At 31.9% G+C, this 26,468-nt stretch overlaps 1 protein-coding gene across 1 annotated transcript in view; it reads right to left on the reverse strand.

Moving 5' to 3' along the window:
- Window positions 1-2,881: 2,881 nt before the first annotated feature.
- Window positions 2,882-26,468, reverse strand: part of LOC123658836 — a 31,628-nt gene continuing 8,041 nt past the window's right edge. Inside the window, exon 3 of the mRNA XM_045594133.1 lies at window positions 2,882-3,103. Coding sequence (XP_045450089.1) covers window positions 2,970-3,103 — 134 coding nt within the window. The 3' untranslated portion in view covers window positions 2,882-2,969. The remainder of the gene's footprint in view (window positions 3,104-26,468) is intronic.

The following is a 26,468-nucleotide window of genomic DNA, read 5'->3' on the forward strand; positions in this document are numbered from 1 at the left end:
AGAGTATGTACTTACTGCAGTAATGTACCCAAATGAAAGTGATAAACTAATTACCTTTGTTTCTTTACTTCGTTGTGACTATTTAAAAATATTTTAAATCACTTACAGATAATTCTAGTTTCCAAATAATATACATAAGGTTATTTTGTTTTTTGTTTTTTTTTTTTATATAACTAGTTCGGCAAACAAGCGTACGGCTCACCTGATGGTAAGAGATTACCGTAGCTTATAGACGCCTGCAACATCAGAAACATCGCAAGCGCGTTGCCGACCCAATCCCCAATCCCCCCAGGGGCTCTGGTCACCTTACTCATCAACAGGAACACAACAGGTTATGTAAATAAAAACAATATTATTCACAAAATTATTTTAATATAAGAAGAAGTCGCGAGTTGGATCACATAGGAAATGGTAGAGGCAGGATATCACATTGAACATTTATTAAAGACTTACTTAAATACATATAGATCGATTCACACATATGTGCCCTCGTGTTCTTGTTTTGTACATAGTAATATAATTAGTTTTAAATTATTTATTGTACTTTGATTTACTTTGTTAAAAATTTAATTTTCATGTTTGACTAGTTTAAGAAAATAAGTAATTGTGTTATTTAATAATAATCAGCTTAATATTTTCTATTTATGTTCAACTTTTTTTTTTTTTTTTTTTTATCTACACAATACACACAACAACTTTATTTAGATTCATCGCTAAACTTATCTTAAAGTATACAAACGATTGAAAACTTCGTAATCTCTTTGAAAATACAACGCAAAAGCTTAAGAATTTTTCGTCCAAATTTCTTTTTTACTTACATTGAAATTAATTTGAGAGATTGTTATCCTCATCTTGACACGGCATAAAATGTATGAATAGATCTATAATTTACACATACCGGGTTTTTATTATAGGTTATATTTTTTCTTACATTGAAAAATAAATTTTCCTCTACGTTGGTACACTTCAGTAATTTAAGACACATATAATTTTAAAAGCTCAATCTTAATTTAAAAGTAGTTTATATTAATTTCATCTAATGGTAAGTAAATAAATTGGTAGTAGAGATCAATTGACTAAAGCCAGCACGTACAACACATTCATATAATTGTGACGCTTGTGTGCATTTGTGAAAATTTGTCTCTGAATAAGAAATTTCAGTTGTCGGTTTATTATTTTTTATTCTGTTTACTTTTTAAGCGGACAATATGATATTTATGTAAATATTTCAAACGTGCTAGCATTAGATAATTAGCCAATATTCTATCAAAAACAAATCTTTATCTTTTTTATGATAAAATAATAAAAATATTGACAGTCCATGTTTATTTTGTATATAATTACAAAGTTAAAAATATTCGAAATTTAAAATATTTACAAAAAAACAACGTTAATAATATATCTATAGCAAAGTATAGTTTCGTTTTGTGCTTTCGTAATGGCAAAATATATTAATAATATTTTTTTTTCTTTTTTATCAAATTAAATTATAGGAGCTTACATTCTGTTTACTTTGATATATATTTTAATTCTACAAATTAAATCAATAACGATATCCCTAAATACGTATATGTTATTCGTAAAAATAACTGATTTCAAGTGGATGTGTTTGTTAATATAACTTCTTTAAGCTATTTATATATTGTTAAAAACACTAATAAAAAACGAAATTGTTGTATATTATAGGAAAGTTTATTATATTTTTACTGTAAGCATTGATATAGATCTGTATATCGTAAAAAGTATATTTATGTAGTAATTGAATAGAATTATAAGGTTGATATATTATTTTCTTCTGAAAAATTTGATAGAGCTCACAGCTTTGTAGTGCCAAGTTCTACCAGGCTTGTATAGTTATATGTTTTTGAAATTCTTTCTTGAAGTGATAGGTAACTACAGTTTTATAGACAACATTTACGTTTTCTTATATCTAAAATGTTTTACACCATATATTGCCGAAATATGTCAAATTGTTATTTCTATAAGCGTCTTTACGTCTTCACACCGATCACAATAACATCAATGACAGATAACACTGACGAGGGAGACGAAAGGAAGACAACGATATATAGATAGGAGTCGTCCATAAAATACGTCACGTAGAGTTTTATCGTTTTGGGCCTCTTTTTGTCTCTAAGTCACAATTTCAGTGACCCCCTAACAGCTAGGCCCTCCCCTCATAAATGATTTAGTGATTAACAATAGCATACAGATTAATAATTTCATTTTTTTATTTTGAAGATATAAAAAATCATCCCCTTATGATATTTCGTGAGACTTGGCAAAACACTTCTCCCTTATTAGCGAACGTATTTTATGAATATCCCTGCAGATATATAGATAGGTGTATAAAGCACGTTTCGATCTATTACATTATAAACATGACCATGACAATGGCAGTTTCATTAACATTAGAAAACTGAACAGTTTAAAACGTGTTGAAAAACTAGTCTTAAAAAGCTTTTTTTTTCTTTTAAAACTATATTTGGTATGTTTTTCTTTAATTGTTACAAAAAAAAGGAACACTAAAAATATAACGAACTAATATTTCTGTGCGTGAACAATTACTAAATGCCGTCATTGTGGGCTTTACTACGATAAAGGGTATTATTGCAAGATATTTAAATCCATTCCATTTATGAACATGCAATATGAAACGGTACTACCTACCTACTTAACTTCCCTATTACCCTTAACTCCTCAACTATCGAACTTTAAAATAAAATCATACAATTCCTTCCACTTCATAAACTTTTTAAATTTTTCAAATTTTTGTTTTGATCGTGAAATTATATGTTTGAATAATTTATATTCGGAATATCATATCATTTATTTTAATTTCTTTTGTTTGGATACAATTACCAAAAAATAATAATAATGGTTTAGCGTTTCAGAGATCTGATTCGATCCACATAATGTAATTATGGTCTCGTTACCATGTATAAGATAATTAATTGTATTAGAGACGTTTAGCGTTTTGTAAAAGGATTGTTGCGAGCAGTTGTGCGGGCTGCGGCAGCGGCCGTCTGCGTACAGTTGCATAGCACGTCGAACATACGAAGCACGAAACCACGGGCACGACCCAACCTCTTCTTTATATTACCTGCAACAGAAATAAAATATTATAGTTAAAACACCAAAATTGTAAAAATATTTTACGCGGTCTGGATGTCTGTTCCTTTGGATGTCAGTTGTTATCATACACCACCGTATAGCGATCGTTATTGATATGTCATAAGTTTTCATAATTTAGTTTTCATAAAAAGAGGTACAAAGTTTTTGCTTCACTTATTAATATATAGATAAACTAGCTGACCCCGCAAACATTGTTTTCCCCCAAATTATAACTTAGGGGTATGAAAAATAAATCTGGCCGATAGAATGATGGTCGATTCTCAGACCTACCCGATGTACACACAAAATTTCAAAAAAATCGGTCCAGCCATTACGGAGAAGTAACCAACATTGTGACACGAGAATTTTGTATATAAGATATATTTTAACGTAATCTTTTAACACATAACGTAAATGAATTATATACCTAATATTAGTAGTAACAAAATATTATTAACCTTTAGACACACAATCAGTTACAACTGTTTAAAAATACAGGAGAAAATGTGTGATTATTTTAGTTTATAGGTATTTATCGGTGTCCTTTTAATACATAATATTAAACAAATATTTCTCGCTTCTACATAAAACGAAAAATAAATAAACTTTGTGAATATATTTACGCAAACGAAGCAGAGCTATGCGATCTTGAAGATCACAAAACTCACCGAAGCGTGCAATCGTTAGGACTGTATATTATAGATAAACATACCTATTATTATACGTTTTTTTTTTCAGATAAGAACGTAGCGAAATATTCGTGTCTACCTGCGTTTTCATCAATACAACCGTCGGCATAGTGGGACCCTTACCACTCGTCTTATTATAGACGACTGACAGGGTTGGCATTCTCTTATATATTGTTTTAACCTATTTAAAACTACAGTATTTTGTTGATTCAGCCTATAACATCCCACAACTGGGCATAGCCCTCTTTCTCCATGTAGAAAAAGGACTGGAGATTAATCCACCACGCTGCTTCAATGCGGGTTGCCGGATATGTTCCCTACTATAAGTAATGATGGCTATAAGTTATTTGTGATAATAACCGGAACGACGGCTTAACGTGCTCTCTGAGGCACGGTGGGAAGGCCGACAAGGACAGATGTCCAAACTGGAAAGAAATATTTGTTCAAATACAAATACCCATTCCGAGCGAGAATCAATCCCGGAAACCGTCGGTGTTTTAGGCGAGAACACCAGAGCGTTAGTTTCGTAAAATAAGTTTAAAATACTACGATTACTAATAAATTTATAAGGATGTTACTAAAAGTAACATAAACCCTTATTGCAAAATTTTCATGGCATGGTATTATAAATTAAAAAACTTTTCACTTTACACATTTGCCTATATCGTAAGGTACAGTACATAATTGTGTTTGCACTCAAACGAAAAAAAAACCGACTTCAATTACATCGACAAGTAATACAACGCAGATCGACGAAAAAACAGTCAAGCAACTACGCGTTATCAAATATTACTCAAAAAGTAGTTATCAGATCTCGATAAAATTTATATGTGACTACATGATAAACATCAGCTTTCGATTAAATTAAAAATTATCAAAATCGGTACATCCAGTAAAAAGTTATTGCGGATTTTCGAGAGTTTCCCTCGATTTCTCTGGGATCCCATCACCAGATCCTGGTTTCCTTATCATGGTACTGAACTAGAGATATCTTCTTTCCAACAAAAAAAGAATTATCGAAATCGGTACATCCAGTAGAAAGTTATGCGGTATAATAAAACGTAGGTCGACGAAAAAAGCGTCAAGTAAAAACGCATTATTAGATATAACTCGAAAAGTAGTTGTTAGATCTCAAATAAATTTAAATGGGACCAATTGGCACACACCACCTTTCGATTAAGACAAAATTTGTCAAAATCGGTCCATCCGGTCAAAAGTTCTGATGTAACATACATAAAAAAAAAAAAAAAAAATACAGTCGAATTGAGAACCTCCTCCTTTTTTGGAAGTCGGTTAAAAATTTACTTAAAGTGTATTTTGTTGTATTATTGTGTTTAGTTGTAACATTACAAATGGCTTTCGAATATTTTTTGTTAATATTTTAAGTATTAAAATAGAATTTGAACATTGTCTGTAACCATTAATAAATAATGAATGTGTATAATTAGACTAAGATAGCACAGGTTGTTGTTTGGTCGATTTTTTGGAAGTCGGTTAAAAAGCGTTTGTACTCTATTAAAAATTTACAAAAGCATTTTGTATTCCTAACCAACATACGATCTTTAACTAAAGAACATCGTACTGCCAGTCTCACTCTACATGTAAAAACGTAAGGTTCATAAAATTAACTTAAATATAGTATTTAGATCTTCTAATATATAAAATTCTCGTGTCACAGTTTTCGTTGCCATACTCCTCCGAAACGGCTTGACCGATTTTGATGAAATTTTTTGTGCTTATCTGGTATCTATGAGAATCGGCCAACATCTATTTTTCATCCCCCTAAATGTTAGGGGTAGTCCACCCCTAATGTTTTTTTTTTTTGGACAAAATTTTTAATTTCTATTTTTTTATGATACAACATTAAAAAATACATACAACCCTAAATTTTCAACCCTCTACCATCAACCCCTATTTTTAATAGCGTTTAGCGGCAAGACAACGATTGCCGGGTCAGCTAGTTTATAAATAAATACAAATTTCGAACAAAATTTGACAATATTGATCTACCCCGTACCCTTTAATGAAACACGAGGCAAAATTCGTTTAGTGATTGAACGTTAAATATGCATAGGTCGTAAAATTTTAATTCAGTGACGACAAACTTCGGTTATTGGTAATTACTTTTCTAACTTATAGGAACTAACTAACTAACTATACAACAAAAACTAAGAAGCGAAACACCTGTCACATGCACATGTACCCATATTCGCAATATCGAATTTGCGTGTCTTTTTTTTCATATTCAAGTTATGTTACTTTTAATCCACCAACAATCACGAAATGAATTAAAAAAAGCAAATTTAAATGTCACTCCTTTTCGAACCAGCGGTTGTCTGTTATCGATTCACGTGTTCTCTCAACTGAACTGTCTAAGCTCATACCACTTTTTTCATAAAAAAAGGGACCTTCGCCAGATAAAAGAGAAAAACTCTGTACAGAACAATTTCTTTTCTTATTATGAAAAAAAAATAACATTTATACCTTTACGTAAAACTATGTACGTATGACGTTTTCATTTTGGAAACGATGTACACTGATATTTCATTTCACATTCTCGTGTTTTAATTATTTATACTACAAATTTCCGAGACTTACAGGTTTATTTTATATAAATTCGACATAAGTATATATAAACTACATTGGTAACGATCGAGAATTAAAGGGAAGTTAAAAATGGAAATACAAAGTGAACTTACGATTGCTATTACAGAACTGTAATGCGCTCTTTATTTACATTTATACAGTATTTATTTTAAATAAATGCACAAATATAGGTATAATAAAATATATTTCATCAGAGCATTCTGAATAGTACCGCGACAATAAATCAATACCTAATCGTCATTGTTTGAAGTAATTATTAAGGTACTTAACAATATGAGAATTTAAAATTTTATTAGCACTATTTAAGATTCCTAACAACGTGATAACCCTGATTGAGGGGTCCATAGATTATATAGGGGGCGTAATATCGATCCCTCAACGCCAGACAAACGCCCAGACTTGTGATTGTGTGGAATGAAGTACCCTTTCACAAAGCGAGGATTTTTACACTGAAAGTTTTTTAGTTTTCTGATGCATGAAATTGCCTATTTAAAATGCTTACTGTGACTTTTCTGATTTGTAACGTTTATGTTCCTATCTATCTTCATTTTACAGCCTTTGTTAGATAAACGTAATTGACATGTTGAGTAATTGTAGGTTCCTCTAGTCTAGCTAACTATGACTTTGCTTTTAGAAATAAAATATTCATACAAATCATATGAAGTACAAAAAATAATTTTATTTTTGACACATCATGTTTAATTTTACCAAAAGAGAGGATAAAACGTTGATTATTCTTACGTTAATTTAAAATGGTATATCATGTTATATTAAAAAAAAATAAACAAAATAACATTGTTTTCTACTTATATTATTTACATAAAACTCATGTCATTTCATAATTTCCATTTTATCGCTGGAGAGAAACTATTACTAAGTATTTTAATCTTGTAATGTCTGGCTATAGTGGAATTTTATTTACTCACTAGAGATGTACGTGGTGTGGTAATCATGCTTAAATTGTACCCATGCTATAGTTCCTCAGCTACATATTGCTTAGATCAAGAGGGTTATGTTTAATTCTAAGACAATTTTATTCTTACATACATTTTCTTTATCTGGGTAAATACAGCAGATCTTTTCATTTAAAAGCAATTTACTAGAAAATACTTAATAAAGTATCTCATCTAAATTCTAAAACTGCAGCGTGGCGGATACGGAGCAGCTTGCAAATTGAAAGATTTTTAGCACTTCATTGAGGTCTGAATTATAAAATAATGCATTAAAATTATCATACACTGTTTTTCCAATTTATCTGCAAGATCTCCTACGATGTTGCTTTTTCATATAGATACTCTATTATTAAAAGTTTTTTGATTTATTAATTACACCATAGAATGTTAATCCTTGAAATTAATATCGATGGCTCCTAAGTATACTGAGTCAACTAACAACTTTTGATAATTTCATTTTTTAAGATATTAATAACATTTACTTCATTTCCTATCTACCTATGTAACAAAAAAATAAAGTTATTAAAATTAGAGTTGACTCAGTATACTTAGGAGCCATCGATATAATCCCTTGTCGTAATTTATTTCGTATTTTTTGTCTTGTATTTAAGGTGCTTTTATTCTGTCCTTCAAACGTCTGTACAGTAAAGCATATTCAATTAATCAATCAATAAACTTAAAACAAAAAATAACACAGAAAATAACACAAAAAATAACAAAAAAATAATAGGAATAATTAAATAGCAGATTGTCTGAAGAATACAAGTAAATCAGGACAGTCATGAGAAAAAAAAATCCCAATTGTTATACCTTTAATTAAAATAAAAAAAGATTATTTCATTGATAATAAGATTGAGAGATTTTCATCTTTTTTTGCAGCAAGTTCCCTCATCTAACCATTTTCATTTGCAACATCTAAGGCTCAATTTTTCGATAAACGTTGTGTATAAAAACTAATATATGCTTTGCTGGAGTATGTCTACCAATGTACCAATAGATAGTTAATGGACTTACTTAAAAATCTAATTTGGCTAATTTGTATTTTAAGCATATTTTGATTACTAGCTAGTCCTGTTTATAACCGTTATGAGTTATCGATTGTCATATAAATAGGACATGCACACTTTTTATCGAATCCGAATCCGTTATTTTTCCTTATTTATGAGTCAATTCAAAAATTCTAAACGTCAAAAAGCCTCAATGTGCCTATTTTTGATATTCAGTGATCTTTACCGTTTTTTCCTTATGAATAGCCATCTTTTTATAATATCGTTATATTAACAATTTATTCCGTTTTGTTTTATATGAATGTTCTTTGTCTATACCAGAAATAAAACACCAAGAGATCAAAATAAAAAGTGGTTTTGGGATGGAAATATCCTGCTAAAAACCTGGAGCAGCCCGACTGGGAAATTAATCTGCCTTGGAGAAAATCGTAGCCAAAATAATATCGCTCTCATATGTAGTTCTGTGTTTCTGAGGCGAGTAAAGTAGAATAAGGAAATCCTGGAGAGAGTCAGGGGTCACTAGGTATAGAGGGCGCCACTGTGGGTTAGTCGATATTTTTCGATTATAAGAAAAGACCCACAAGAACACCCAGACCAGGACCAAATATTTGTACAAATATAAATATTGAAGCTGAGCGAGATTCTATCCCGTGACGTAAAGGCTTTAAAATGGCTGCTTGCTTCACTACACCAAAAGATTTGTCATGTTGTTTTTACAGTATAGTATTGCAGTAGCATGCTACTATTAAGAGTAGGTGCATATACTGTTTTAAAAGAAAGTAATGGAACAAATATCTAATAATTGTTATTTTTTTAAATAATGGCCTATTTAACGAACTGGATTGCTGAAGTTTCCTGAAGAAATATTTAGAATTCAAGAAATATTAGGTACCTACCTGGAATTAAATTCAACAATCGAAAAACGTGTCTGAGAACAATGAATTCTGCAAATCTCTTTTAATGGAATAAGTGGCATTAGTTAGTCCGTAATTAATTTAAAAAAAAAAAGTTTTAGTATAATATACATACTTACAATTAACTAGGCTAGATAAATAATTTATACAAATAAATAAAATTGGAGTGTCTGTTTGTAATATTAAAATAACCGCTTTTTCCTAAATGCATAATTATGTGTGTATGTGTACACAGTACATATACCAAAATAACATTTTTTATAATTTTTGTCTGTTTGTCTGTTTGTTTGTTCCGGCTAATCTCTGAAACGGCTGGACTGATTTTGACGGGACTTTTACTCTCAGATAGCTGATGTAATAAGGAGTAACTTAAGCTACTTTTAATTTAGATTTTTATTTCTATTTTATAGCTCTGCGAACTGAACAATAACTAATTTGTTGAATTCCACGCGGACGAAGTCGCGGGAACAACTAGTTATTGTACAAATTTAATATAATATTTTTCATTTAAAGGCTCAATTAAAGGTTTTTACAAGCTTTGGGGCCGTCCATTATTCACAAGAGGCTGGAAAGGGGCGGAGGGGGTTTAGCAAAAATCACAAAATATAACAAGAGGGGGGTGGCGGGGGGTTTAGTAAGATCACGTGTACTTATTTTTTGTCAAACGTGCGATTTCTAAACTACTACTACTACTGGTTAAAAATTAAAAATTATTTTTGTGTTGTAAAGTCCATTTATCGCGGTAGGCTATATAACATTTAAACGCGGTGAAAGCGCGGGGCACAGATAAAATTATAAAATACTTCATCAATCGTATATCTCACGACTCCCCGAATACAGTACATCTATAAAAACTAAAATCAAACTAGTAAAAAAAAGATTTGTAACAATAACACTCTTTCACTTGCATCTCGTGGTTTGTATTCAAATGATTCCGTAATTCCGTAACAATTAATATTCAATATCGAGAGGAAGCCAATTCCCAACAGATCGAACTGTTAAATGAGATGATAACTGTAAATACCAATAGTATTTTTAATAATTTTGTTTTTATTAACCGACTTCAAAAAAAGGAGGAGGTTGCTCAATTCGACCGTATATATATATTTTTTATGTATGTTCGGGGATAACTCCGTCGTTTATAAACCGATTTTGATAATTCTTTTTTTCGTTGGAAAGGAGATATCTTTAGTTTGGTACCATGATAAGGAAACCAGGATCTGATGATGGGATCCCAGAGAAATCGAGGGAAACTCTCGAAAATCCGCATAACTTTTTACTGGGTGTACCGATTTTAATGATTTTTAATTTAATCGAAAGCCGATGTTTATCATGCGGTCACATTTAAATTTCATCGAGATCTGATTACAACTTTTGAAGTAATCTTTGATAATGCGTATTTAATTGACTATATTTTCGTTTACCTACGTTGTATTACTTGTCGATATAATTGAAGTAGGTTTTTCTTCGTTTGCCTGCAAACACAATTATAATATTTGATAAATTTGTGATTTATTCCCCTAAAAAAGAAATGATATGGCTTTTTATATGAGAGAGCTGAAGACTCGTCATGTTTTCTGGCACGTGTAAAATTCTGTGATAAGTTTTAATGATATTGTGAACTTTAGTTGACAATCTTATTAAACATTTTGCTTGGTAATTTTATTCAAGGTCCTCACCTCAATAAGACACCTTTACATTATAAAACTTATATTACGTCTATAGTATATGTGATTTGAACTATATTTAATTTTGAAACTTCAGTAGTATTTTGTTACAAGATACAAGAAAGGCAGAAAGAGTGACAATAGTAATTTTACTGTCCTCGTGCCGATGCTACCGTCTTTAAATTACTAAGCCAGCTTGGATCTGTAAATTATTAACAAAAGTTTCTTGTTGTAATGAATTTTACTTACATTTATAACTTCTATATGTAATAATTTATCCATAACAATATTAATTTGTAAGAATGTAAAATTTGTACGAGCTTATGTGGATGTAAGCTGTGTTAATTTGTAAGAATGTAAAATTTGTACGAGCGTATGTGGCTGTAAGCTGTGTTAATTTGTAAGAATGTAAAATTTGTACGAGCGTATGTAGCTTTATTTGAAGTAGTGACGTATTTCGCTATGTCGTTGTTTTATTTTATTTTATTAGGATAGCTTACAGCTTATCACAACTATAACTTGTACGATTTTATTTTTTTGTTACCCACACATTACAAAATTCTAAACATTTAAACGCTTAGACCGAATATAAAATCATCATATCAAAAATTTCGATCTAGCGAGTACATCGTTCCATAGCTTAATTGGCTAGAGCACCAACACCCCCCGCTGGAACGGTCGATTTTTGATATGATATTAAAAAATGTTTAGAATTTCCTAATCTGTGGGTAACACAAAAATAAAATCGTACAAATTAAAAATAGCATGGTGACGACACCATCATCCTGTCAAAAATTTTCATTGAAATATGAAACTTTGAATAATTACGGGTTTCTGTAAAGAACACACTATAGATGACGCCACAGTTCGCTTATACCGAAAATAAAAATCATCATATCAAAAATTTCGATCTAACGGGTACATCGTTCCATAGCTTAATTGGCTAGAGCGCCGACACGGTCAGTCGAAGACGCAGGTTCGATCCCCGCTGGAACGGTCAATTTTTGATATGATATTAAAAAATATTTATATAACTAGAACTAGTTATAACTAGAACTAGAACTATAACTAGAATAGAATAGAATAGAATAGAATATACTTTATTGCACACCACTCGGAGAAAAAAAAATACATAAAACAGTTATTTACACATAGAGATAGTAATGTACAAAGGCGGTCTTATCGCTTAGTAGCGATCTCTTCCAGACAACCTTTAGATATAGAATAATATGCATTGAAAAGGTAGCAGCGCAATTATCTATAAAATTTGTAAATTCAACATTATGCATGCAAACATGATGCATTTTCGTTCCCTACTCAAAAAATATAGAAAAAAAACATACTTCATACATACACATATATACTTAAAATATCTACATACATACATACATGCATACATACATACATACATACATACATACATAACATTTTAACAAAGTTACTAAGTAGTAGAAGATAAAATAAGTAAAAGTGATGCAAATTGGTAAAAACTAAATTGATTAATTAATCATAGTGAGATAGTAGGCTTTAACTAACTTTTTAAAGGAGATCAGTGATTGTGCTTTTTTGATGTTGAGTGGTAACGCATTCCATAATATAATCTATTAATATAATCATTTTTGCGTTTTTCTTCATCTCTTTGCGCCTGTCTGATGGCGTGTATCGTGGGCTATGTAATTCTTATTTTAGATAAGCATAATCTCACAAACAATTATGTTTGGTACCTACATATTATATGTGCGGGGATTTCGGCTTCGAATAGTGTCTTTTTATTACGCTGTAAATACCTCAACTCGATTTGTTTAAGCTATGTATTACTATCTATCAATAATGGCTTCATTTGATCTTAATATATACTATCAAAATACACGAGGTCTACGCACAAAAACCCATCTTTTCAAGCGAAATCTATTGCTTAAATCTTATGATATTATCTCATTGACTGAAACTTGGTTGCATGATGGTATATATAACAGTGAATTATTTGATGACCGTTATATGGTTTGGCGTAGAGATAGAAATTATATTGCTACCCAAGAGAGATACGGAGGGGGTGTACTGCTGGCTGTACGTCGCGAAATCAGTGCGGTGGACCGCCCGGAGTGGTCCTCGTCGGCTGAAGACATGTGGGTAACCGTTACTCTTAAGAATGGTAACAAAACCTGTAAAATGCACGTATGCACAGTATACCTCTGTAGCGAAAATCATGGTAATTCTTATAACTCACAACTGTTTAATTTCACAGATAATCTTGAACAAATAATTCACATCCAAGTGATTTATTTTTAATTACGGGTGACTTTAACCTTAGCAACGTTAGCTGGTTCCTTGAGTGTAGCACATACCCGCAATACTCCGGAGTAACAGGTGAGTCACAAACTTACTTTTTTGACACATTATCGGAATGTAATCTTAATCAATATAATCTTCACCGTAACATAAATAACAGGATTCTAGATTTAGTATTATGTAACAAAGGCTTGCGAGTTTCTTCCTGTGACGACCCACTAGTGCCAGAAGACCCTCACCATAAGTCCCTTGACATAATAATTGAAAGTGTTCATTACGAGCAACTCCCAACCAAGCCGAGACTGAAGTACTTTTTTGAGGCAGGCGACTATGTAAACATTAGGCAACACTTAAATGATCTGAACTGGGATAAACTCTTGCAAAAAAATTCGGTTGAAGAAGCTGTATTTAATTTTTATAATTGCTTAAATGAAGTGATTAATAAATATGTTCCCCACAAAGTTATAAAAGCTACTAACTTTCCACCATGGTACAATGCCTCTCTGAAAAAGGTACTCAAGGAAAAGTTTAAATTTCTTCAAAAGTACCGTATTTATGGTAACACTGAAGACTATGACTCCTTCTCCTTACTCCGTCACAGGGCTAAATCGTTGGAATCAAATTGTTATGCTACTTATATTAAGAAATGCGAGGACTCGATAACCAAAAACCCAAAGTTATTTTGGTCTTTCATAAAATCAAATAAACAAAGTTCTAGTAATATTCCTACCTCCGTGTCTTACGAAGGAGATACTGCTGATACAGGGGATGATATTTGTACATTATTTTCAAACTACTTTCAGTCCACATTTCTGTCACCTACCACCTCCAGCATTCGGTCTAATACTCATGCTCCACCTCCCAACCATAGTAATGTAATCACAGACATAGAAATAACCCCCGAAACGATTAGTAAGCTACTAAAATCCTTGGATTTGACTAAAGGGGCCGGTCCCGATCATATGCCACCGTTATTTATTACGAGATGTTCGGACAGCCTAACTAAACCCCTAGTAATACTATTTACACGCTCATTAAAAGAAGGTATCATTCCCAAAATCTGGAAATCCGCCTTTATATCCCCAATCTTCAAAAGTGGAAATAAGAGTGATGTGAAAAACTATAGGCCGATTTCCAAATTATGTATATTCGCAAAAATACTCGAAAGGATAGTTCATACTCAAGTCTATAGCTTTTTGTCATCTTCGTTTATCCCCGAGCAACATGGTTTCGTTAAGAGACGCTCAACAGCTTCCAATCTGCTGCTCTTTACAGACTATATTACATTGAGTATGGATTCAGGTGCACAGGTTGACTGTGTATTCACTGATTACAGTAAATGTTTTGATCGTATTGATCATCAAATACTCTTGAAAAAACTTTTAGATGCTGGTATTCACGGAAACTTATACAGGTGGTTTAAAGCTTACATTGAAATGAGGTCTCAAGCTGTTGTTCTCAATGGCTATATGTCTTCATGGAACTGGGTACCATCTGGAGTCCCACAAGGCTCGCTGCTGGGTCCATTGCTGTTCAATATTTTCATAAATGATATAGCTTCTTGCTTCAAGCATTCAAAATTCCTACTTTATGCTGACGACATGAAGATCTTTCAAAGTGTACGTATTGAAAAGGATTGTCATCTTCTACAGCAGGACCTCTTAAGATTCGAAAATTATTGTTTCATAAATAAATTAGATATAAACGTCGCAAAATGCTTTTCGATCACATTTTCACGTAAAATTAATAACATCAAATTTAAATATCTACTAAGACAGCAGGAGCTTAAAGTAGTAAATGAAATACGAGACTTGGGCGTTACTCATGACTCTAAGCTGACGTATGAGTACCATATAAACAATATTGTAAAAAAAGCGAATAAGTCAATGGGGTTCATTCTACGCCAAAGCACTCAATTTAATAGTATTAAGCTTGTCAAGATCCTTTATTGCTCATATGTGCGTAGCATACTCGAATACTGTTCACAGATTTGGAACCCACAATATGTTGTATACATCAATAGGTTAGAAACAATCCAGCGTAAATTCATGAGATATCTTCAGTTCAAGTCTAACAAGTTTGACGAATGTTACGAACATAGATGCAAAAGACATCATATATTACCGTTGCATGAAAGGCGTAAAATAGCAGACATTACATCGTTGACCAGGATAGCGCAAAGTGAATTAGATTCTCCCGATCTTCTTAGCAAAATTTACCTAAAACTACCTAAAAGATCATTAAGACATCCCCTCAACTATTTACATGTCCCTAGTTGCTCGGCAAACTATAGGCAAAACTCCTTTCTTTTGAGGTCCGCAGATCAAATCAATAAGCTGAATGACTTCCCCGACTTTGACCTATTCAACACTTCTGTAAAAACAATTAGAACGAAACTGGCAAGGCACTGGTTCGATATGGTATCATAAACCTCTTTTCCTTATTTAAAGTTCATTTAGAGAAAAAATAAAAAAAAAAATTAAAGTGTATGTAGTTATTTTCATGCTGGATTTTTTTTGATTTTTTTTTTTTTTTTAATTTTTAATTGTCGTAAAATTTTAAATTTTAAAAGCATTCAAAATAATAGATTTGTACTTGCGAAAGCAACTAAATGGTGCTTAGATATTTCCTTTTTTTTTAAAGCAATTGTTAAAATGTATCACTGTATGCTTTCCTAATAAAACAAAATAAAATAAAATAAAATAAATAAAATAATTGGACTGCCTGTACAGAAAAAGACAATTTGTAAAATTTGGTGTTGTGCACAGGAACCCTTAGTGTGAGGTTCTCTGCTGCCCGTCTTCGGCCCGTGTATTTCAAAGCTAGCGATAAGATGGTTATCCCGCCATCGGTCGGCTTCTTAAGTTCCAAGGTGGTAAATTATATTTATAGGCAATATTAATTAAGTAAGCTCCCACTAACATTATGTGATCTTCAAACCTGATAATTTAATCTCATTCATCCTAGGACGTTGAATTGCAAAGTATATTATATAATCGATTGCAACTGATTAATTCTGTTCCAACTGTATTATACTGAAAGTTGATAACGCATTTCACTTGCTATCTTATTCTCTCAGCAGCTAATTGCAGTGAATATAGGTGTAGGTCAGGTAGTAGTAGGTTAAGTTGGGGTTTTTGACTTTGGGAGTAAGCTGGTGAATGCGTGACGAGAGCATTACGAAAAGTCTGACCGAGCGAGGCGAACGGAATTTGAGAGGAAGATATAAGTTAGAGGCGAAGAGTTTTATTGTGAGTTCCAAGAAATTCAAATTTATCTTTGAGGTAGATTGGTGCATTTTTGTGGAATAACACACAGTACAATAGCGAGAGAACATGCAGATTCCGGCGAAAACGGATAGGTAACCATTTGAGCCTTGAACGAAATTCAGAGACATGATCATATTTGCGCAAACCAAATATGAAACGTATGGCGATATTGTTTTCTAATGTTTACGCGAATTTTACTCATTTAATGAAACAACTTTTTTCGGATTTTATCGCGGTTTATTATTAACTTTTGTTTCCCGACGTTTCGGATACTTTACAGCAACCATGGTCACGGGAGGACTGAGGTGTCAGACGTCCCAACGTTACAAAGTTATTCGAAACTACCCGACATACATCAATATCTTATATAGTCCTATCTACGCAGAATGTGCTAATTGAGTCTTTAATCTGTGGTGAATTATGCTTGGTTTTTGATTTAATTATATTAATAATGGGGTCCCAAGCAGGTGGTAATTGCCAGCCATCTTCTCTATTGAAATTTGGATGTTTTTTAATTTCAATAGCCTCACGGATCATCCTTGGTTGGAATCGGTGTTCTTTTGCGAGGATCTGTGGTTTATCGAATCTAATATAATGGCTAGCTGTGTCTAGACTGTGTTCACAGATTGCGGACTTAGTATAGCGACGATGTTTTAAGTCAGCTATATGTTCCTTAACGCGAGTTTTGATCGATCGTTTTGTTTGTCCTATATAAGAGAGACCACAGTCACAATCAAGCTTGTATACTCCTGCATCTTGTAAGGGTATATGACACTTGACACATGGTAAAAATTGACTTATCGTTTTTGGCGGCTTGAAAAAAGTTTTTATAGAAGCTCGCTTTAAGATGAAGCCAATCTTGTCAGTGAGTTGAGTTTTATTTTATGAAAGATAAAAGGTAGCACAGCAGGTACTCGTTCGACGGTGGCTGGTTTCACACGTTCACTGCGATGAGGACGCGGTACCCGAAGCTTGTTGTCTCGCAGTACTTGCTTGACATGTTGAAGTTCGGTCTCCAGGTGTCGCTCATCGCAGATCTTTGTTTCAGAGAGCACGAGGGAGGGTCTCTCTTATATAGGACAAACAAAACGATCGATCAAAACTCGCGTTAAGGAACATATAGCTGACTTAAAACATCGTCGCTATACTAAGTCCGCAATCTGTGAACAAAGTCTAGATACAGCTAGCCATTATATTAGATTCGATAAACCACAGATCCTCGCAAAAGAACACCGATTCCAACCAAGGATGATCCGTGAGGCTATTGAAATTAAAAAACATCCAAATTTCAATAGAGAAGATGGCTGGCAATTACCACCTGCTTGGGACCCCATTATTAATATAATTAAATCAAAAACCAAGCATAATTCACCACAGATTAAAGACTCAATTAGCACATTCTGCGTAGATAGGACTATATAAGATATTGATGTATGTCGGGTAGTTTCGAATAACTTTGTAACGTTGGGACGTCTGACACCTAAGTCCTCCCGTGACCATGGTTGCTGTAAAGTATCCGAAACGTCGGGAATCAAAAGTTAATAATAAACCGCGATAAAATCCGAAAAAAGTTGTTACATTAAACGTATGGCGATGTTTTGAAGTCGCTCAAGTTTATTCATTTGTTCTTCGGTTAAATTGAGATAGCTTGCGTCGGCATAGTCGCCACTAATAACTATAACTAATACAGAATAGAAATAAAAAGGTAGGTAAAAGGTTGACTCTATCTAGATTTTTTTTTTCTATTTTTGACGCTTGCTGTTCGTATTAGTACAGTGAATTCTGGTACACCATTATACTTATGTCTTACACCAGCTAATATCGCTTTAAAGCGTCACTCACATTTCACAAAATTTTACTCTCCTTACTTTTTATACCACGCACCTCATCATTCCTTAATGATGTAAACACCGAAAAAGTAAATAAAGTATTTTATTCAGATTTAGGTTTAATTTTAAGAATCTTAGTAAATGTAGTTTAGGCAAATTCTTGTGTGTATAATGTTATATGTATCTGTGCTATCATTAACGTGTCTCGTAGAATGTGACACTTGCAGACTTGGACACCACGCTGGTTTGGATGGCGTAACCGACAGCGGTTTGTAAGGTGGACAGTAAATTGTTTTCTCATTAACGTTGACATGGAATTTCAACAGGGTTACAACAGTTTAGACATCGTGCGATAGCTGAAATACTGTAATGGAAAGAGTACGTGGAAATGGAATTCAAACGAAAGACTCGAAGATTCATTTTAAGTACTATAAGAATGATAAGGTTCATGTTCGAAAATCTCAAAGAAAACTTTTGAGGAGAACCAGCAATGTTACATTTTAGGCTATATTCATTGGTACATTTTTAATAGTACACTATGGTGATTCATCTTATCTAAGAAATTCTTCTTAGATAGCATTGTTGGAAAAAATTAACATATAATGTCTGCTGTTATCTGAGCAAAATGTTATCTGAGCAAAACTAATGTGTGTATTGGAAATAATCTATGCAAAAAAAATTTTTGTGCTATTTAACCTCACAGAAAGTAGAGTTAAAGAAAAAAAAGTGCATACTAAAATAATGATAGAGCTTCCAGAAACTTCCAGTAAACCTATCTACTCTTTTTAAGTTTAAATTAATAAACCACATTTATTTTGAAGTGTTATAAAAAACACAAAACATTTTTTTTAATATCTAATTGTTGACTACACATATGTGGTAAATAATTGAATGTACTTGAATTTATTAAAAGTCATAATATGAAGTGCTTTGTCATGAAAGAAAAAAATTTCTTTATGAGAAAATATATGTAAATATATGTCTGTAACTTATTGTATAAAATTGTTATAACAACAAAAATGTCAAATATTTATAAATATTTACAAATATATAAAAAAAGGAATAATTTTTCTTTCGTAACCGTATCTGTGAATTTTCAGACAGTTTTGTTTACTAAGATCTTACGACCTTTCTTATCTGTTTGCTACCGTCAAGCAAGATCCTCATGATAAGTCTTCATAGAGTCGTTTCAAACCGTGTCTTTGTCAAGAGAAACATAAATTTAAATTTCTTGTCTACACTTCTTCATTTTGTTTTTTCATTACGGTGAACTATTTATGTAAATTTCTTTTACAGTAAAGCCTTGCGGAGCCGGTATAAAATAGACGATAAAATAAGATACCAGTGACTATAAACTATAGTTTTAGTTTTTTTTTTTTTAATTTATCATAAAACCTAAACTAACGAAGCTGGTAAAAATACACTAACATAATTGTCATAAAAGTGTTTGTCTAATTACTTTAGGTCTTTATTAATCAAAAAAGTGATCCTTGTTTTTACGGCGAACTAAATCATATCGGCCATTCTCCGATTAGCAAATTTTTCGTGTCCGGGCTTGTTTAAGCCGTAATATCATCATATTCAATCATGCACTTTTTTATATATTTTAGATAGCATCCGTACCTAGCTGTAAAAAAAATATTGGCTTCTGTTTTAAGTAATTAAGACTAAATTAATTTAACTTATGTTCAAAAAACCTCTGTTCTCTAATTACCGTGGCGTGTCCGCACACCAACTTAATCTTAAAACTTGCTTGTAATTTTTATAGCGTATAGATTTACTTTGATCCATTCAACGTTTTAAACGATATTAAGCAGCGTCTATCGCATAACAAAATATCAACTCAATAGAACCAGTCTACAAATAATTATTATGAAGTAATCGTATGTCCAATGGAAACTTCTAATTACCGTAACATCTGCTGTTCTCGAGTGCACATCCCTAAATAAAAGTATTTGGCACATCACTACCGTACGCATCGCGTCTCCTCAGTGTGTACCGAGGTCCATCAGCAGTTGTATGACTCTCATGATAATGTACCGCCAATGAAGCACATGACTATATAATTACCGTAGCCTTGGTTAAAAACTTTTCTAATTACCGTTGTTCTTATTTTAATACTAGATTTTTAAGATAGACCCAAGTTGATCATGTAAATGGAGACAGTACTTTGGCCTCCGTACGTTGTAATAAGCTAGAATTTGTATACTGTGTCGGTTTTAAACATTGTAAAGAAAATTTATCGTTTTCTAATTACCGTATACTAATTGCCATATGTTTATAATTACCGTTGTATGAAAAAGTAATACTTGTTTACCGCGGTTTTCGTAGATTATTATTATTATTGTCCGTAAATATGTCTATATTATATGCTGACCATTCATCAAATTATTTAATTTATAAGATAGGAAAACCTAAAAAGACGAAAGAGGAAGTTAAAGAAAATAGAAGGCTTGCCGAGCGACAATGCCGAGAACGAATTAAAAATGCCTCTTTTTGTATTAGCAATCAAAAAAAAAAATAAAGGAGAAAGAAGGGTAGAATAAAAAAAATAAAAAAATACTGCCTATCTGCGAAATGTCACCAAAAGCCGGAAGAAAACTCAAAAAAGAAGTAGAGAAAATTTCAGAGCTTACTATAAAAGACAAAAGGAAAAGGGAAAATTGAAAACAATCGAGGAAGAAGTGACCTTAGATAAAGAGGTACTTGATAACAATATAACAGATCCTCTTGAAACTTTGTCACACCACATCTCAATGATTTATCATACTCGCTGCGCTAAAAAGTACACTAAAAGAGTACAAAATTGTCCCGAAAATCCCAAATCAAAAAAAGAAGATAATCAGCAAGACGAAATTTTTCTGCAGTCGACTTCTTTTGAAAAAGAATTAATTCCCTTGAAAAAGACACCAAATTTTAAACCTTCTTTAACCACATCAACGCCGCGTCCATCTAGTGCTCTGTCATCATCTTCTACTGAAAGTATGTTATTTTATTATTAATCAATAATGAGCATTTGACCGAAAATAAAGATACAAGTGTGAATATTACGGAACGAGCGTCTTCCTTGTGTTCAACACCAACTTCACCAACTTCAACTTCAAAGATAACTGTCGAGAAACCGATACGTAAAAAAAATCTCACTCTTATTGTTATTTAGAAGGCATGTATAGAAAACAAATAAAGAAATATCATATTTGAGACAAGACAATAGAGCTAAGAAGAGCAAAAGAAAAGTACAGGAAGCAAGCATTAAGACTGAAATATAAAACACGCTACATCCAAAACCAAAACAAAGTCATGATAAAGAAATAGAACCAAAGTATTTACATAATAATAATATAGGGACTACTGTAGAGAAAACCAAACAAGACGTCCAAATTTTTGTAGAGCAAGATGAGATCAGTCGCATTTGTCCTGGCTTTCTATACGTGATAGCTTTTTATTAGCTTTTTTTTTATTCATATTCTGTATGAGTTATAGTTATAATAAGCTGTAAGCTATCCAAATAAAATAAAATAAATAAAATAAAATAAAGAGAGAATATATTTCAAGAAAAACGTGGCGTGAACTCATGTGTCTTGTCTTGTCTTGCCCATAGTCACTACGCTGGGCAGGCGGGTTGGAGACCGCAGGTCTGGCTTTGTTGCACCTATGACGCTGCTGCCCGTCTTCGGCCTGTGTATTTCAAAACCAGTAGTTGGATGATTATCCCGCCATCGGTCGGCACTTTCAAGTTCCAGGGTGGTAGTGGAACTGTGTAATCCCTTAGTCGCCTCTTACGATACTCACGGGAAGAGAGGGAGTGGCTATATTCTTACTGCCGTAACCACACAGCATATTTTCTAATTACCGTTACATTAAATATAAAAATTTTCTAATTACCATACCCATAAATTTTTTAACTCTCATTATCTAGAAAACCACAATTAACTGTTACATGCCAAAATAATTATTGAATTCGTATTTTTGATTTGTTTCATATTTTAATGTGTTTAAGTCAAATCAGTGAAAAATAAAAAACGTCACGGTAATTAGGCAAAGAACGCCGAATTGGAGAATGACCGATATGTACCTACGTCAGTTCCAGATTTATTATATCAAATTGAAATGAAATCATAATATGCAGAAATCTTAATCTCAAGTCTTAATATCTCACCTCTGAGATCTTTAATAAGACTAAAGAGTTCTAGAAAGAAAAAATACATTCCATTGAAAGTCTAGTCAATGGACTACGAGTGTCCTAATACTCAGCGAATTTCCACATCGTAGCAGAATGTTGATCAATCAGTTAATTAGGCTTAAATTTATTCTATGGAACACACATCTCAATTTGGTTCATTTATTTATTTACTTTTATGGTTTACCAACTATTGCTGACTGTAAAAATAGAAAGGTAAATTCTAAGCGCACGTGAAAAAAAATTATAACAATGTTAAAAAAATCATTTTCAAAAATCATAGAAAGTAATGAATTAAATAAATTTCTATTATATACGATTTTCAGATAAGTTCTGTAGGTCGATTCGATTTTGATACTTAAAGCTACATTTACTAAATATTAAAAATTATTATTATAAACACCTATTAAAACCTCCAAATAAAGAAAAAAGTTCATTATTACTTACATATTTATAGTTTTATTATACTTCCATAATTGTTGAATAAATTGGAATTTCGCCGAGTCTAGATTAAGGAGTATAACTACGCCATAATAATTGGTGACTTAGTGAGCTGTAGTCTATAAATGTTTTTACGAGTACTTAGGCTACACCCACATTTAATAAAGAACGAAACGAACTCCAGAGGAAATAATAAAATCCTCACCAACAGGTATAACGTGGCGAGTGTCAACTACGTAATCTTCGAATAAGCTAAGTTGGTACCTATACTCGTACGTTGAATAAAAATATTTTAATGAGGCACTATTTTTATTCACGAAGCAAGAATACGGTCTCTTGATAAAAAAAATATTTGCCCTTATTAAGCCAATATGTATGTAATTATAATTAAAAAAGAAATATCTTTTATAATCTAGACGTGAAAAAAATAGGGGCTCGTCGCTGTCACTTAGCTTAGCTACGCACTTTCGCGTATTAAACCGCAGAACGCCGTGTTTAATTTGGTCAATTAAAGTAACCCTTTAAGCAGGCGTATATAGATAGATATATTTAATAAAAAAATACAAAAAAACGCAATTCACAGTTCCGCTCTTTCAACATGAATGGCCTTTAATAATAGATACTAAAGCGGCAGAGATGAAGATAAAAATATTTTAATTAGAGTTAAAAGCAAAAAGTGAAAGTAAATGAATGAACTACACAGTTCTATTCACCTGAAATAAATACAGGATAAAAAGTTGAAGGACAGAAATGAAACTGTATAAGCACATTTTGCAAACTTACCGCTAATAGAGCGATCTCTTCCCGAATCAACCCCGCTTGGTAAAAGACAATATAATAAAAAATGGTGCAGGAATGGAAAAAAGGAAAGCTTGTTTTTATATACTACAAAATGATAAAAAATATAATGTTTAAAAAAAACAAATATATATCATTCATCAACATACATAACATACATAAATCACAAACTGTAGATACATTATAGCATGTATTAGATCTTAGATAATTATTTTTGCTCGCTCGAAAAAAAACTGACTTCAATTACATAGACCGGTAATACAACGTAGGTGGACGAAAAATTAGGGTAGTATATTACTCTAAAAGCACTAATCAGATATCGATCAAATTTAAATGAGACCATATAATAAGCACCATCTTTCCATTAAAATAATAATAATCGAAATCAGTCCACCCAGTAAAAAATATGAGTTATACATAAAAAATACAGTCTAATTAAGAACCTCCTCCTTTTTTGAACTTGCTTAAAAAGAGCCTATCCTATTAGTGTCTTCTTTCCTGACTATTTCATTACGGAGTTGAGAAGTGGATTCTAAATATTCCAACTTCTTTCATAATATTTAGTACAGTTCTAAAAGGCGAATACCAAGTGTTTCATTCAGTTCATTCAAATGAAATACTCTGGTTATGTAAATCGTGGTACTTCAGTAAACAAAAGAAGTTATACTTACGTGTCCTTGAAATATAATTTACATAACAAATTTTAAACAGTACTTCGAATTTACAGATCCTACTTCATAAAAGCAGGAGGTAGGTATTAAATAGGGGAAGATGTCAGTCTTTGTTAATAATGATAAATTTTCGGGTGAAATTCTGGGCAACGATTTTAACAAATTACTCATTTTTTGTAGTCTGTATTTTGTAAGGTAGTAATTTATTTATGTAATAAATTTATTATTTATGAAATTACTCCGACTTTTTTTATCCTAATCTACGAACTCTTACTTTACGAAGGTTTTAAGGGCTAAAGTAAAGTATAAAGAATTATAAAATACTAGCTGACCCCACAAACGTTGTTTTGTCATATATTTTATTAACCTTCTCAATCCCCCCCGTCCTTATAACTTAGGGGAATGAAAAATAGATATTGAAAGATTACGATCAGACCTACGCGATATGCACCCAAAATTTCATGAAAATCGGTCAAGCCGTTTCGGAGGAGTTTAACTACAAACACCGCGACACGAGAATTTTATATATTAGATTATATATGAAGTATAAAATATGAAGCATAAAATATTACAATTGTTTATTATTAGATTTAGACCTTAAATGTACTAATGGGTTCTCATATTCACGGATTTCAATACTGTAGGTCCGATATTACTTAATAGATTCGAACAAATGAAAGTTTTTTTTATTAATTTTTTTTTACCAAATTACCTATTATATCTCATTAGAATATTTTTACATCTCAAGCGCTGTGGGATAAATGGCTGCTTTGAAGTTACAAAGGGAATTAAGACAAAGGCTGCTCCATGGCTGCTCCACCTTCGCGCCTCAAAATTTACAAAATTAGATTTTATCATTCCAAATTATTTTTATTTCATTTTGTATTCATTATTTTTTATAATAATTATTTGACTTAATTATAGTTGACCTTGAAACGAAAACTGAGACCATTTTGTACTAATGTATGTAGGTACTATTGCACTGTATTTTTTTATTCATGTTTCATTTGATATAAGTATATTATTTTCCTACTTTGAACAAATATTCTATGGGTCAGAGCGGAGCTAGATAAAGAAACTTATATAGACTTCAGCGAGTAAATGCCCTTCGCAATTATAGTTACAAATGACTTGATTACTCCAGTGAGTTGTAGCGTTATATTCCAGTCTATAAATTTCCCTATTTAGTAACGTGAAAATGAATTTATGGTCTGATAATGCCTTAAATCAAAAACTTTTTACTTTTAATTTAGTAAACGTAAATAAAATTAAATTTTATACATAACATCCTTTTTGCTCGCGACTTCGCCCGCATGGATTACACGATTTTGGCTGTTCCGTTTAGATCGTTAAAATACTTGTAGCCATCCATCATTGATAGCGTAGCATTCTTCCGGTGGAAGAATATTTAAAATCGATCCATCAGTGGGTTTAGGTATCCTTTACAAACAAATAAAAAATATAATCTTTCCTCGTTACGATATTAGTATAGAAATATGATTAATATTTGTTTACGTATTGAACGGTGTTTATATTAATAATTGAAACGGAAACTTCCGTTTCTAAACAACAACATGAAGTATTTGCTTATCGAAAACAGTAACTAGGAATATACATATTATGTATATTGTTAGTTTTATTAAAATAATCAGTTTATTATCTGTTATTATTAATTTAGTTCAATATTCTTAGCTCGACTAAATTGAAACTTAAACCCATGTTCGAACAGTAGGGTACTTATTTGAATCTTTAGTACAAATTAATATAAACATTCAGTACAAAATAGTTTTATTTAGTAAAATCACATTCAAACTAAACACGGTTTTGTTGACAACATACCTACTATATACTTGTAAATAAATAATATATTAGACTATAAAATATAGTCTATTACTTAAAATATAATTAGGTAGGTTTCATTTAACACTAGTGTGTGGTTACAGCAATAAAGAATATAGCCACCTTGGAGCTTAAAATACAGACCGATGGCGGGATAGCACCGGGATGACTGGGGACACTGATTTGGGCAAAACACATGAG

The sequence above is a fragment of the Melitaea cinxia genome, chromosome 13, assembly GCF_905220565.1.
Source record: "Melitaea cinxia chromosome 13, ilMelCinx1.1, whole genome shotgun sequence".
Lineage (NCBI taxonomy): Eukaryota > Metazoa > Arthropoda > Insecta > Lepidoptera > Nymphalidae > Melitaea > Melitaea cinxia.